Source organism: Bombina bombina, chromosome 1, assembly GCF_027579735.1.
Source record: "Bombina bombina isolate aBomBom1 chromosome 1, aBomBom1.pri, whole genome shotgun sequence".
NCBI classification, from domain to species: domain Eukaryota; kingdom Metazoa; phylum Chordata; class Amphibia; order Anura; family Bombinatoridae; genus Bombina; species Bombina bombina.
This window is the reverse complement of record NC_069499.1, coordinates 1353609294-1353624867: the sequence shown is the minus strand read 5'-3', so window position 1 is coordinate 1353624867 and position 15574 is coordinate 1353609294. Positions and strand designations below refer to the sequence as shown.

The 15574-nt window shown below is 39.1% G+C and overlaps 1 protein-coding gene across 2 annotated transcripts in view; it reads right to left on the bottom strand.

The window, feature by feature from the left end:
• The window catches only part of GBA1 (glucosylceramidase beta 1), a 209805-nt gene that overhangs the window by 173036 nt on the left and 21195 nt on the right, over positions 1-15574 (bottom strand). For both annotated transcript variants that reach the window (XM_053703377.1, XM_053703368.1), the window contains exons 2-3: positions 1158-1247; positions 874-1068 (exon numbers count right to left, since the gene is read on the bottom strand). In XM_053703377.1, coding sequence (XP_053559352.1) covers positions 874-1068; positions 1158-1236 — 274 coding nt within the window. In that variant the 5' untranslated portion in view covers positions 1237-1247. The remainder of the gene's footprint in view (positions 1-873; positions 1069-1157; positions 1248-15574) is intronic.

The following is a 15574-nucleotide window of genomic DNA, read 5'->3' as shown; positions in this document are numbered from 1 at the left end:
CTGTTAGGTGAGAATGGTAATAGGTGGGCAGGGCTTGTCGACTATATAAATGTGTTCTAGGCAAGGAATTACCATAGCTCACTGTTTCTTTGACAATTTTCTTGGATTTTGAAAAAGGTGGTTGAACAGCTTAATTGCGTAGAGCTTTTTAATACATTTTTAGAAGCTGTAAAAAGTTGGATATTTCCTTGTGTTGACTTGAATAAAGAAAAGTTGTTTTATCACCTCTATTTCGTGATTATTTTCCATTTAGTGCCTTGTTGAGTGAAGAGGTTACTGCGCTATGTTGAGCTCATTGTTTTTTGAGCTGGTGTAAACGAATAAGTGAACTGAGTAACAAGCAAAAGAAAGAAGACCAACGTAACAGCATGCATCCCCCTGTAAGATAAAGCGCTGCCAAATCTACGGAGATCCTTAGTTAGGGCTTATCTTAAATGGTACATGGTCTAAAACTTAAAAACGTGCGAAGAAAGGTTCTATGATCTAAAATATGTATAGTTTAGAGTAGAGAAGGGAAAGAGGTGACATGACAGAAAGTTTCAAATAAATGAAAGGACTTAATAAAGTGGAAGCTGAAAGCATTTTCCACAAAAAAAGTAATACCAAAACAAGGAGTCACCATCTTAAGTTAGAATGTAGCAGGTACAGGAGAAATGTGAGGAAGCTTTTTATAGAATGGTTGATTAGTTTAATAAACTTGTAAAATGTTTAAAAAAATGCCTGGGACACATACAACGCTATCCTAAGAAATAAGTAAGTTTACACTGACCATATTCATTAGGCTTGGAGCTCCCTATGCATCTAACCAAGATATTTAACCCCTTGTTTTCAAGGTAGGTTTGCTTATCAGTGATCTCTACACTAAAAAATTACCTGATTTAGTTGGCTGTTCCTTTTTGAAGGCCCCAGTGCTGGGCTCCAGACGCTTTCCTGACTGGCTACTTTCATACCGGATGAAGTTGCCATCAGAAGGAAGAACAACAGGATCTAAAGAGTCACAGTATGTGGAGTTGCACACGCAGACCACAGAGCTGTGCCCAAAACTTAAAGGGACACATGGCCGAGCACCTGGCAAACAAACAAAAGATATGAAAGGCAGAATCACTTAGCATGAACGGCAAATGCGAATGGACTTCTACAGGTACCAAATCACTCACCTAATAAAGCAGGAATCAAATGAAAAATATACAAAACAGTAGCATATTGGTAAATCATGGCTGATGGGAGCAATAACATCCGTTCCCTACCTAGAATAAAAATACAAAGTAGAAACATGAGAACAGAAACAATTAGCATTGTGTATATTGAATGTTTATGGTTGAGATAAATAAAAAGGGTAATTTTGATACTCTAAAATTCTTTATAGTACAGTTGTAGTAGATATGCACACTACAGTCTAAAACCAACCAGAGGCCGTTATCTCCTAAATTAAAATTCAGCAGATTAAAAATACACATGAGAACATGCAGATATATATAGGCATCATAAGATTAATTTCACTTTAAAAATACTACTATCCAGGATATTGCGCTGCCCCTGTAAAGTGCTGAACGAGTCCCCTGGTCCCACTTAGGACAGAGCAGATGATGTGTATAAAGTATTGTTTATAATACCTGGGCATGAAAACTTTTTTTTAGCAAACTTTATTGAGATGGTTTGTGAAACAACTGCCCCTTCTTCAGAAATGAGGCCTGATTCTCCAAAGATCTCTAGTCTGGCTATGAAATTTGTGCATTACAATGTCCATTATAATGCACAATTGTTTTGTTTTTTTATATGCATCTTCAATGGTTATATGCAAACCTGTCACTGTATTCAATAAAGATCAGTTCTATTTAGCAGCCCATATTCTTCACAGAAAGTTTTTCCAGCTCAGTGGTATTATAAAGTAGACGGGTGGGGTAGTGTAATAACATTTTCTGTTATTTATAAATGTAATTTAAATTATCTAAAACACACAATTGCATAACATAAAATACATTGATTTAATAATAAATTTGTGCAACAAACATTGAAAGAAATTTAACCCCTTAATGACCGAGGACGTGCAGGGTACGTCCACACAAAAAAAGGCAGTTAACGCCTGAGGACGTACCCTGCACGTCCTCGGTGTGGAAAGCAGCTGGAAGCGATCCTGCTCGCTTCCAGCTGCTTTCCGGTTATTGCAGTGATGCCTCGATATGGAGGCATCCTGCAATAACCTTACATGGCCTTCCGGTGCAGAGAGAGCCACTCTGTGGCCCTCTCTGCACCGGACATCGATGGCCGGTATCGTTGGTGGGTGGGAGCCGACTTGGGAGGCGGGTGGGCGGGTGGTGTGCCGTGTGACGTCAAGGGGGGCGGGATCGGGGGTGGGACCGTCGGGGGCGCGCACGGGCGCGCGCACGTGCACGGAGGTTGGCGGGCGCGTGCACAGGGCGGGAGCGGGTGGGAACCGCTACACTACGGAAAATGGTTATAAAGTAAAATGTTAAATGTAGCCTAAGCACACAAAAAAAGCACAAAAAGAGATCGTGAGAGGGGTGGGGGGTTGGTTTTGTGTGGGGGGAAGCTACACTACAGAAAAGTTTAAAAAATGGCAAACAAACATTTTTTCTTCTAAACTGGGTACTGGCAGACAGCTGCCAGTACCCAAGATGGCGCCCATTAAGTTAGAGTGGGAGGGTTATAGAGCTGTTTGGGGGGGATCAGTGAGGTTGGGGGCTAAGGGGGGATAGTACATAGCAGCATATGTAAATATGCTTTTAAAAAAACACCAAAAAAAACAAATATAGCTTTTATTTTAGTACTGGCAGACTTTCTGCCAGTACTTAAGATGGCGGGGACAATTGTGGGGTAGGGGAGGGAAGAGAGCTGTTTGGGAGGGATCAGGGGGTCTGATGTTTCAGGTGGGAGGCTGAGCTCTACACTAAATCTAATATTAACCCTGCAAGCTCCCTACAAGCTACCTAATTAACCCCTTCACTGCTAGCCATAAAACACGTGTGATGCGCAACGGCATTTAGCGGCCTTCAAAATACCAAAAAGCAACGCCAAAGCCATATATGTCTGCTATTTCTGAACAAAGGGGATCCCAGAAAAACATTTACAACCATTTGTGCCATAACTGTAAATGATTTCAGTGAGAAACCTAAAATTGTGAAAAATGTCACGTTTTTTTTTAATTTGATCGCATTAGGCGGTGAAATGGTGGCATGAAATATACCAAAATGGGCCTAGATCAATACTTGGGGTTGTCTACTACACTACACTAAAGCTAAAATTACCCCAAAAAGCTCCCTACATGCTCCCTAATTAACCCCTTCACTGCTGGGCATAATACACGTGTGGTGCGCAGTGGCATTTAGTGGCATTCTAATTACCAAAAAGCAACACCAAAGCCATATATGTATGCTATTTCTGAACAAAGGGGATCCCAGAGAAGAATTTACAACCATTTGTGCCATAATTGCACGAGCTGTTTGTAAATAATTTCAGTGAGAAACCTAAAGTTTGTGAAAAAATTTGTGAAAAAGTGAACGATTTTTTTTATTTGATCGCATTTGGCCGTGAAATGGTGGCATGAAATATACCAAAATGGGCCTAGATCAATACTTTGGGTTGTCTACTAAAAAAAAATATATACATGTCAATGTATATTCAGAGATTCCTGAAAGATATCAGTGTTCTAATGTAACTAGCGCTAATATTGAAAAAAAAATGGTTTAGAAATAGCAAAGTGCTACTTGTATTTATTGCCCTATAACTTGCAAAAAAAGCAAAGAACATGTAAACATTGGGTATTTCTAAACTCAGGACAAAATTTAGAAACTATTTAGCATGAGTGTTTTTTGGTGGTTGTAGATATGTAACAGATTTTGGGGGGGTCAAAGTTAGAAAAAGTGGGGTTTTTTTCAATTTTTCCTCATATTTTATAATTTTTTTATAGTAAATTATAAGATATGATGAAAATAATGGTATCTTTAGAAAGTCCATTTAATGGCAAGAAAAACTGTATATAATATGTGTGGGTACAGTAAATGAGTAAGAGGAAAATTACAGCTAAACACAAACACCGCAAAAATGTAAAAATAGCCTTGGTCCCAAACGGACAGAAAATGGAAAAGTGCTGTGGTCATTAAGGGGTTAAACTAGCTAATTTCAGTTTAAACTGTCGCTTACACTTTAGATCGGTGGTCAGTAAAATCAGGCAGGTGGTGTATCCATTAAAATGGTCCTGGGAAGAACACAGTTACTGTATTCTAAACAACTAATTATACTCTTTTCATATTAAAAAAAATACTTAGCTCAGTGGTGGTTAAGTGTGGATTTATGTAAAGAAAATATACATTAATATAACCTTTTATAAAACATATTTAAAGAAAAACAAAAGCAAGTACATACCATACTTACTAAAATTATTTAAAAACTATATACTTTTATTAGATTATGTTTACTATCACTTTAAATGCTATGTTTTTGTTTTGTTTTATCTTTATGGTACACAAAGTGGGAACAACTAATAGTGTGTTAAATTACCCTTTATTTGTTGAGCCATTTCCACCCCTGTGCTGAGCTGTTTTGCAGTTTTTAGATGCAGTTCCCATTTAGGCCCTACTGTTGGCCATTTTCAGTGAGAAACCCACACATATTGGGCTACATTTATTAAAGGGACACTGAGCCCACATTTTTTCTTTCGTAATTCAGATAGAGCATGCAATTATCAAATTTTCTTCATTCTCCTCATATCTTTATTTGAAAAGCAAGAATATAAGTTTAGAAGCCGGACCATTTTTGGTGAACAACCTTGGTTGTTCTTGCTGATTGGTGGATACATTCACCCACCAATAAACAAGTGTTGTCCAGGGTCTGAACCAAAAATTGGCTGGCTCCTTAGCTAAGATGCATTTTTTCAAATAAAGATAGCAAAACAATGAAGAAAAATTGATAAGAATAAATTAAAAATGTGCTTAAAATTGCATGTTCTATCTGAATCATGAAAATTGGGTTCAGTATCCCTTTGTCAGAAGATCTGTGAATGTTATTAAATATATATATAAATATATATATATATATATATATATATATACACCAAATAATTCAATTTATTTGTAAAACTCCAGACATCACTGTAACAGATCAATCCCCTCTGCCATTCATCAAAGGAATGGTTTTCAAGTTATCTTAGAAAGATCACTTCAAAAGACCTTATGGTCACTACCTGGAAATGTGTAATAAAATGTCCTACTTCTTACAAAAGGAGTCTAGAAGTCTGACACAAGTGACAAGTTTTGTGGGAAAGGGACCATTCACCCTTCGAAGCAAATTGGTGCCTGCTGAGTCAAACATGTACTGAACCAACTAAATACACATAGGACATCCGAATTCAGATTACCTACCGACATGAAAAAAACTAAATCTCAGATAAAGAAATTATATATATATATATATATATATATATATATATAAAATAAATAAATATATATATATATATATATATATATATATATATATAATACATGGCCTCTGAACACTGGGCATTATTCTAGGGCCAAAGGGAATCACAGCACCACGACGGCCCCTGCGGGATGGCCTGCCTCTGCTTGTCATTTTTTTTCCATTAGTGGTACTATGCGTGCAAGCTACTGTGACAACAGATATGAGTGGCACTGTGCACTGGCAGAAGTTGGCAGAGTAGACGCTGTAGGCCTGACACACGCTTGCAGACAACTAACTGCTATTCAATCTATTGCAGTCAAAATTGTATTTTTTTTTTTTTTATGTACACTACTGTTACACCAGATATGAGTTGCACTGGTGTGACACTGTGCCCTGGCAGGCCCTGAAAAATCTGTTGCACATCTACAACCACCAAAAAACAACCATGCTAAATAGTTTCTAAATTTTGTCCTGAGTTTAGAAATACCCAATGTTAACATGTTCTTTTTTTGCAAGTTTTAGGGAAATAAATACAAGAAGCACTTTGCTATTTCAAAACCACTTTTTTTTTCAAAATGAGCGCTAGTTACATTGGAACCCTGATATCTGTCAGGAATACCTGAATATCCCTTGACATGTATATATATTTTTTTAGAAGACATCCCAAAGTATTGATCTAGGCCCATTTTGGTATATTTCATGCCACCATTTCACCACCAAATGCGATCAAATTAAAAAAAAACGTAAAATTTTTCACAATTTTAGGTTTCTCACTGAAATCATTTACAAACAGCTTGTGCAATTATGGCACAAATGGTTGTAAATGCTTCTCTGGGATCCCCTTTGTTCAGAAATAGCAGACATATATGACTTTGGCTTTGCTTTCTGGTAATTAGAAGGCCGCTAAATGCTGCTGCGCACCACACGTGTATTATGGCTAGCAGTGAAGGGGTTAATTAGGTAGTTTGTAGGGAGCTTGCAGGGTTAATTTTAGCTTTAATGTATAGATCAGCCTCCCACCTGACACATCAGACCCCCTGATCCCTCCCAAACAGCTCCCTTCCCTCCCCCACCACACAATTGTCCCCGCCATCTTACATATGCTGTGGTGTAGCATCCCCCCCCTTAGCCCCCAACCTCCCTGATCCCCCCCCCCCCAAAACTGCTCTCTAACCCTCCCCATCTGCCTTATTGGTGGCCACCTTGGGTACTGGCAGCTGTCTGCTATTATTTCACAGTCAAAAAAGTGTTTTTTTTAAATCTACACTACTGTTACACCAGATATGAGTGGTGGCACTGGGCAAGTGGGCACAGTATACGCTGTGAGCCTGACACACACGCTGGCAGGCAGGCAACTGCAATTAGATTACACAGGAAAAAAAAAAAAAAGCAGACTGATGTTCTAGCCCTAAAAAGGGCTTTTTGGGGTGCTGTCCTTACAGCAGAGATCAGATGAGTCCTTCAGGACTGTAGTGGACACTGAATACACTAGCCTAGCTATCAATTTCCCTATTAAATCAGCAGCAGCTACACTGTCCCTCCTCTCACTAAGAATGCAGCTTCCAAATGAATCTAAAATGGATGCTGTCCAGGAGGTAGGAGGGTCTGGGAGGAAGTGTCTGCTGCTGATTGGCTGGAATGTGTCTTCTGACTGTGAGGTACAGGGTCAAAGTATTACTCAATGATGACGAATAGGGGGCGGATCGAACATCGCGGCGAACGCGAACATGCTATGTTCGCCGGGAACTATTCGCCGGCAAACTATTTGTGACATCACTAATCAACAAACGATAGATGCGAGAACATAGTGTGTTTAACATAATACATATCAACTATGCTAAGGGACCAATATCGGCCACATTATTAGCAGGGGAGTTAGAAAAGATACATCATATAACAGGCAGCAGCCAGAGTCAATGTTTATGTTAAGTCCACGGGGGGTAACCGTGTCAAGGTTGAATATCCAACGTGCTTCCAGTTGTAGTAGTCTCTGTCCTCTGTCACCCCCCTGTTAGAGCGGGGTACATGATCAATCAGGATGGTGCGAAGTGATGCAATTGAGTGTCCAGCATTGAGAAAATGACGTGCCACCGGCTGTTCCGAACCTTCTTTTGTCAAGAGCCTGCCGTATAGCAGACTTATGGTTAGCAAATCTTTCCCTGAAGGATGTCACCGTCTTTCCAATATAATAAATGGAGCACGGGCAGATAATGGCGTAAATGACAAAGTCAGGCGTACATGTAAGCCTGTGGTTGATCTTAAACCGCTTGTTGGTGTGCGGGTGTTGGAATGAATTCCCAATGATGAGGCTATTGCATGTCACACAGTTGCCACACCTATAACATCCCGCTTACCCTTGGGTAATCATTCAGTACTAGCAAATCTCGTAGATTGCTAGCCCTCTTGTACACCATCCGTGGTGTTGGTGCATCTGAAAATGGTAGGCTGGAATCCTTGGACAGCATCAGCCAATTTTTCTTGATGGTGGCACCCATTAGTTCAGACCCAGGAGTATAGGTGGTGAGGAAATTGAATCGATCACGGGTCTCAGTAGTAGGCTTCCTGGCGATCACAGCATCCTGTGTCCATTCGTTAGGCTTTCTGACGTTGTTGTTCAATCAAAGACAGCGGATACCCCCGTTTGAGAAATCTTTGGGGCATCTCTTCAAGTTGTGATACTTTGCGTATGTCATCCGTATTGTTGCGGAACACCCGCAGGAGCTGCGAGGAACTCACCCCATCTTTTTGGAACCTAGGATGAAAGCTGTTGTAATGGAGTGTAGAGTTCCTATCAGTCTCTTTCTTGTATAGGGTGGTATGTAGTGTACTTATACCCTCCATCTCAACTTTAAAAATCTCTAAGTCAAGGAAATGTATACAGTCACACAGTATATATATAAATAACACATATGTAGTGATCTGGGACATAGTATATGAAATAAATACTTGCTGTATTGAATAATAACTACATTGGTATATACAAATACTGACCTATTGATTTCAAGATAAACACATTTGTCTCTGTTTTCCAGAAATCTAGTGAAAATTACAGGAATAACTGATGTGGAGATGAGATCTCTAAATAAATATCTATATAATACATGTATAAATGTTAGACTAATATCTGTTCCTTTGTGTTTCAGACAAGATGTCCCATGAATAGTAGTCATAAACACAGATATATGTGGATATTTTCTATTTTAACATAGAATTTGATAAAATACTGGTGTTTGGTATCAAATTGTACATTTTCTATTATGCTAAATGAAATATAGATGCTGACAAGAGAGTTTTATTAATGCAAAAAGTTATAGTATGATAAATAATCACTTTAAAAGGATGTATTAAATTGTTAGCAATGTTTGATGGTGGGGCTCCATTCCTGGGTGTCTGCTGCCACCTATAGATCAGAGACGGTATTACAGACACACACACACACATATATATATATATACACACACACACACACACACATATACACTATATAATTATATATATATATACATTATATAGTGTGTGTGTGTATGTATGTATGTATGTATGTATGTATGTATGTATGTATGTATATATATATATATATATATATATATATATATATATAAACACACACACACACACACATATACAGTATATTAGAATTGTCTTAATTGTAGATAATTAAGAATGTATTTCATCTTAGATAAACTGGCATAGGAGTTGGTTGTTTGCACAAATAATATATACAATTTCTGATGTTTTAAATTGGAATTATATAGGATCAGTTAGGGCTAAATAGTTTAAGCATATTTGTCTGGACCATATCATATTACCTTGGCATCTCATTGTGATATTTAAATGCAAACCTGATTTGAGAGATTATTGTGAATAAGGTAAATTTTATGATCTTTGCATAACATATTATAACAGTTAAAATGTGTATAGTTTGATTCAGGTCTGGCTTTCTACAAATATATTTCAATGTGTCTATAAATTTTAACTAATATATAGAATTTAGGAATTTACATTAATTTTATTGTCTTGTATATGCATTGTATTGGGGGTTTGTTTTAAAGAATAATTATTAAATATATTGTATTATAACCCGGCCATATATTGACACCTTTAAGCTGCATTTGCAGCTTTTGGGCTATGTGGAGCAGGTTCTCATACGCTAGCCTCCTGCCAAATATTTAAAGGGACAGTCAAGTCAAAATTAAACTTTCATGTTTCAGATAGGGAATGCAATTTTAAACAACTTTCCAATTTACTTTAATCATCAAATTTGCTTTGTTCTATTGGTATTCTTTTTTTGAAATCTAAACCTAGGTAGGCTCAAACTGATTTCTAAACCATTGAAGGCTGCCTCTTAACTCATTGCATTTTGACAGTTTTTCACAGTTAGTGTCAGTTCATGTGTGTCATATAGATAGCATTGTACTCACTCCCGTGGAGTTATTTAAGAGTCAGCACTGATTGGCTAAAATGCAAGTCTGTCAAAAGAACTGAGATAAAGGGCCGTCTGCAGAGGCTTAGATACAAGGTAGTCACAGAGGTAAAAAGTATATTAATATAACTGTGTTGGTTATGCAAAACTGGGGAATGGGTAATAAAGGGATTATTTATCTTTTTAAAACAATAATTTTGGAGTAGACTGCCCCTTTAAAACTGAAAATAACAAGGGCATGATTATGCACAAATGAGCTATGTTACTATTGCTCACTGACTTAAAGTGAATGTAAATTTTCACTAAATGAAAGCCCCGTTTTTCGTTCATGAAAGTTTATATTGCAGACTTTTTTACAAATACTTACCTTTTGAACCGCACTTCCCCGCCCCCCAGGTCGTCTCTTCTTACGTCAGAAATTACTAATCCGACTTCCTCCAATAACGGCTTCCCCCAGCGAAAACATTGCCTGAGGACACGCAGTGATTGGAGAAAGCCAGATTCGTCATTTCTGACAAAAGAAGAGACGACTTTCATTTGTGAAAATTTATATTCACTTTAAAAAGGAACAAATTCTACAAAAAAAAAAGAAGTAGTTTTTACTCTGTATAGGAAAATTGATTTCTCAAAAAAACATAGCAGTATATTGCAACCTGAAATTTTATCATTTAGGTAGACAGGCATATTTATATGTTATTATGTCCCTTTAAAGAGATAGTAAGGGGGGCGTGGCCTAACTGAGCAGAGAGATGGTCGCATAAGTGCAGAGCTCCGCTCAGCACACTGGCTAACAAACAGCTTAATTAACCCCAAGTGCTGTATCTTGCAACCAAAAATAATGGGGAACCTATGCTAAACCCACCACAACCGGAGAGGCTTGCAGCTGGCAGCAGAGAACGCGGCAAAAACACGGAGGTGGCCACAGAAGTAAAGGGCCGCACCGGATCAACAACAGACTCACCGGAGGACAGGAGAAGGCAGACTCCGGTGAAATACACAGCAGCAAGCGGCTGAGGATTAAGAGCTCCTTGCGGGGAGAAGTGGATGGAGTGTCGCCAGCATTGTGGATGGAGGCCGCAGGGCCCATAAAGAGTTTCAAAGATGGCGCCGGCCCTACAGAGGCTGCAGAAATAGCGACGCAGCATGGTGTCTGACAGACAAGGGGAAAATATACGATCCAGAGGCAGAGGTGAGTTCATGCAGAAAACATTTTAAATTAGCTCACATGTGGATGCCATAAAATAACAGCGAAGCCATACTTCAAATAAAATATCACAGAGGGGAAGCTAGAGGTCAATTTAGGCGCCAATATATGCCTATAACCGCAATAGGGAGCAACCTGTAACTACAGTTACTTTTAACACAGGCAGACAAGGGGAATATGAAAATATAAACAATAAAGTCACAGGGAAGACTTATTACCTTAATGTAAAGGGGTAGAAACACAGCAGTGAGATCTGATAAGTAGAGACATTCTTAACCCCTTACAACAATTTATTACGTGTGGAAGCTGCAGTGCAGGATACAATTAAGGACACTGCTATAATGTCTACTAGAAGACTGATTAAAGGAGACAAAATACCCAAAACAGTCACTGTAAACGCTTTTTTTAAAGCAACACAGAACACAAAACCGAATCTTATAACAGAGCCAGATCTAGAAGTTCAGGAGGAATTAAATATGGAACCTACAGGCGAAGACCTGACCCCAGTTACAAAAGTGGATCTGAGAGACTTGGTCTCTAAACAAGATATCACATCAAACTTTGAAAGATTATGGAATAAATTGACAATATGCATACAGCGATGACTAACGGCCTAACAGATATTAAAACAGAAATAACGGAGCTGGGAGGTCGCATAGACTCCTTAGAGGAGCACAATGACACTCTAGTGGAAGATATTACTAATGTCACTCAATCGGTTGCTGCCCATCACCAAGAGCTAAATGAGATCCATGAGAAAATAGAAGATCTGGAAAATAGGAGTAGGAAAAATAATATTAGATTGAAAGGAGTGCCAGAGGCTATTCAAAACAAAGATCTCCTCTCCTATATAGCCCAACTTTTCCATCAGGTGACAGCGGAGAAAGAAGAATTCAGCATGGGTATTGAAAGAGCACACAGAGCCCTCAAACCTAGACCTAAAGAGGGTATGCCCCCCAGAGACATTATAATCAAGATGGCACTGTTTCAGGATAAGGATAAGGTCCTGCAAGCAGCCCGGAAAAATCCCATGTTCAAGTTCCAGGGAAACATAATACAATTTTATCAAGATCTTAGCATCAGGACTCTACAGCGAAGGGGCTCCCTGAGACCACTTACATTAAATCCCCTATAAATGGGGTTTTCCCTTTATATCATCAAAGACTCCAAAACGATTACTATCAAAGAACCAATGGACATACCAGAAGTCTGCAACATTCTGGGATTAGAAGCCCCTCTGCTTCCATCCTCTACACAGTCAACTCAACCACAGAAAGTAATGGAACAGACGTCAAAAGTACAATGGTCCAAGTCGAACAGGAAAAAACAGAAGACATGAGACTCCTGCCACAAGCCAGCAAAGAACTTAAGGGATCCTTCTCTTACAGAGAAAATAGGCTTCAGTGAAAACCTAGACAAACCATCAACAGCAGAACAGTATTTCTCAGATCTACTTGATAAGGACTTGGAAAACAAAGATGGTCTGATGTGATTTAAACTTGGACATGGTCACTGAGGGCGTCTCCCTCCTTTCCCTTTTTACTGTGGTGTGATGAAGTTGCCAGGCTACAGTGAATGGGAACGAATTAGTTTAAACATCACGACTCAGCACTTGAGAACTATCCAAGCCAGTGTTGCTGGAGCAACACCTCCAGAAACTTTTTTCTTAACTTCATTAATTTCTTCTTCTTCATTCCTTTTGTTACTCTCTCACCCCTTCCCCCTTCTTACTACCCAGTCTTTTTCCCCCCTTTTCTTTCAACCTCTGTTATCTCTTCTCTGCCCTTAGTTTCTACCTTTTTGGGTAGAAAGAGATCTATGGGACCCACTCCTCGGGTTACAAGTTATGTTGTTATGTTTGAATGTTATTTATTTTATTATGTGTTTAAGGATGCCGGGAGTGGAAGGCTCCCACGGTTGGATTCTCACGAATATATAGAGAAAAAATGCAGCTTAGAAAGCAACAGAACCAAGGAGGGTGATGTATGTATTGGGGCTTGTTCAATACAAGGTAAGCTAGACAATTCACATCAATTTAGACATGGCAGGTGCGCTGAGGATTATCTCTCATAACGTAAGGGGTTTAAATACAGATGTCAAAAGACGACTGGCCTTTAAGCAGTACACTACACTTAGAGCCAATATATTATTCCTACAAGAGACACACCTGGTTGAACCTCTTCTCCCTTATTATTGGACTAAAAAATTCTCAACACATTACCATGCCACAGTAGGAACAAAAAAAAGAGGGGTATCGATATTAATTCAATCCACGATAAATTTTGTGCATGAATCCACTATTACCGACGCGGAAGGCAGATATATAATTTTAAAGGGCCAACTAGACAATGTAGACACTGTCTTGTGTAATGTCTATGCACCCAATGAAAAACAGTACTTATTTTTTGAAAACCTCTCACAACTCCTGACACAATGGTCGCAGACCAGAATAATTCTAGCAGGAGATTTCAACACTCCCATGACAACTCAGGGCAATACAAATAAAACACCTGTGTCAAACAAACTCCAGAGGCGCAGCAGTATTATTAAATCTATAAGTAATTCGCTGAGCTCCCACTCCCTACTTGATACATGGATTACCTTAAATGGCGACACAAATGAAACCACATTTTATTCAGCGGCACACAATACCTATTCGCGATTAGATTATATATACACTAGCCAAATACTGCAGCCGTTGTTAATTTCAACTTCTATCTTCCCATGTGTGTGGTCGGACCACTCTATAGTGGAGCTTAGCTTAAAAGGTTTGTGTGACCCTAATAGAATTAGGTCGTGGACCTATGACCCCATATTACATAAAAACCCAGAAATACATTCCAAAACCTTGCAACACCTCACTGACTACTGGGAAATAAACGCAGGGACGACAGACAACCCAACCCAGGTATGGGCGGCGCACAAGGCAGTGATTAGGGGTACCCTTATCCAGGGAAAAGCAATACATAATAAAAAAGTAAGAAAAGATCTAACACAAACACTGGGAGAAATAACATGACTGGAGAGACAACATAAGCTGACAGGTAGTCACTCTATACTAAATACATTACAAAATAAAAGAGAATTAATAGCAAAACACATGACGTCCCAAGCTACTAGAGCCATAATGAGACTGAAATCTCAATACTTTATCTACTCCAACAAGCCGGATAGGTATTTGGCCCATAAGATCAGAGAGAGATTTAGAGCAGCCAATATAGCGTTAATAGAAAAAAAAGACGGCACTACCACTACCCATCCTCAAGAGATAGTAAACACATTTGGGGAATTTTATGCAGAACCATATAACGGCCAAAAAGTCAAACATTCTCCGGAAGTGGAGAGACTCACACAAGATTTTCTAGGATCTGCCCCTCTGGAAAAACTGACGGAGGAGTATAGAAATGATTTGAACAAACCCATAACAAAATTAGAAGTGGTTCTAGCAATCAGAGCCTTAAAACCGGGAAAGGCTGCTGGGCCTGATGGCTTTCCTGGTGAATACTACAAGCTATTCAGAGAATGCCTAGTCCCCCATCTAACTAAATTTTGCAATTACATCATGGAGGGTAACCCAGTTCCCCCCGAATTACTACAAGCAAAGATAATAGTCATACCCAAACCAGGCAAAGATCCGAAAAAATGCACCAGCTATCGCCCCATATCTTTAATAAATCAAGATTTGAAGATTTTCACTAAAATTTTGGCTAATAGACTCACACACATACTGCCCAAACTGATACACAAAGACCAGGTAGGCTTCATAAAGGATAGGGAGACCCCGGACAACATTAGACGCTTGATAAACACTATCCATTACTTAACTGAGACAAAAACACCTTCTCTGCTCCTGTCTTTGGATGCGGAGAAGGCGTTTGACAGGGTGGACTGGAGCTATATGAGGAAAACTTTAGCAAGAATGAACTTTGGAGGTCCCTTTGTTGAGGCGATAGAAGCAATATACACTGGCCCGACAGCACAGGTTTCCTCGAATGGATATAGATCTGGCACTTTTCCTATTTTAAATGGTACAAGGCAGGGGTGCCCATTGTCACCCTTACTATTTGCGCTGTGCATCGAGCCACTGGCAGCGAAGGTTAGGGCTACTCCAGGCATCTCGGGACATTGAATACAAATTAAATATTTTTGCAGACGACGTGCTAGTCACCTTGACCAAGCCTCTCTTATCTCTACCCAACCTCTATTCGATAATTACTGATTTTTCAACACTCTCAGGATATCGAATCAATTTAGATAAATGCGAAATACTACCAATAGAGATCCCCCAACACACAAAGAAGCTGCTAGACATCAACTTCGAACTCAGACAGACAAAAGAGCCGTTAACATATTTGGGGGTAAAACTAACTTCGCAGGTCCACCAACTATACAAAGCCAACTATCTTCCGCTGTATAAGTCCATAAGACAAGATATACAGAAGTGGAAAAAATGTAATTTCTCCTGGATGGGGAGGATGTCAGCGGTAAAGATGACGATACTACCCCGACTGCTTTACCTTTTTAGGGCC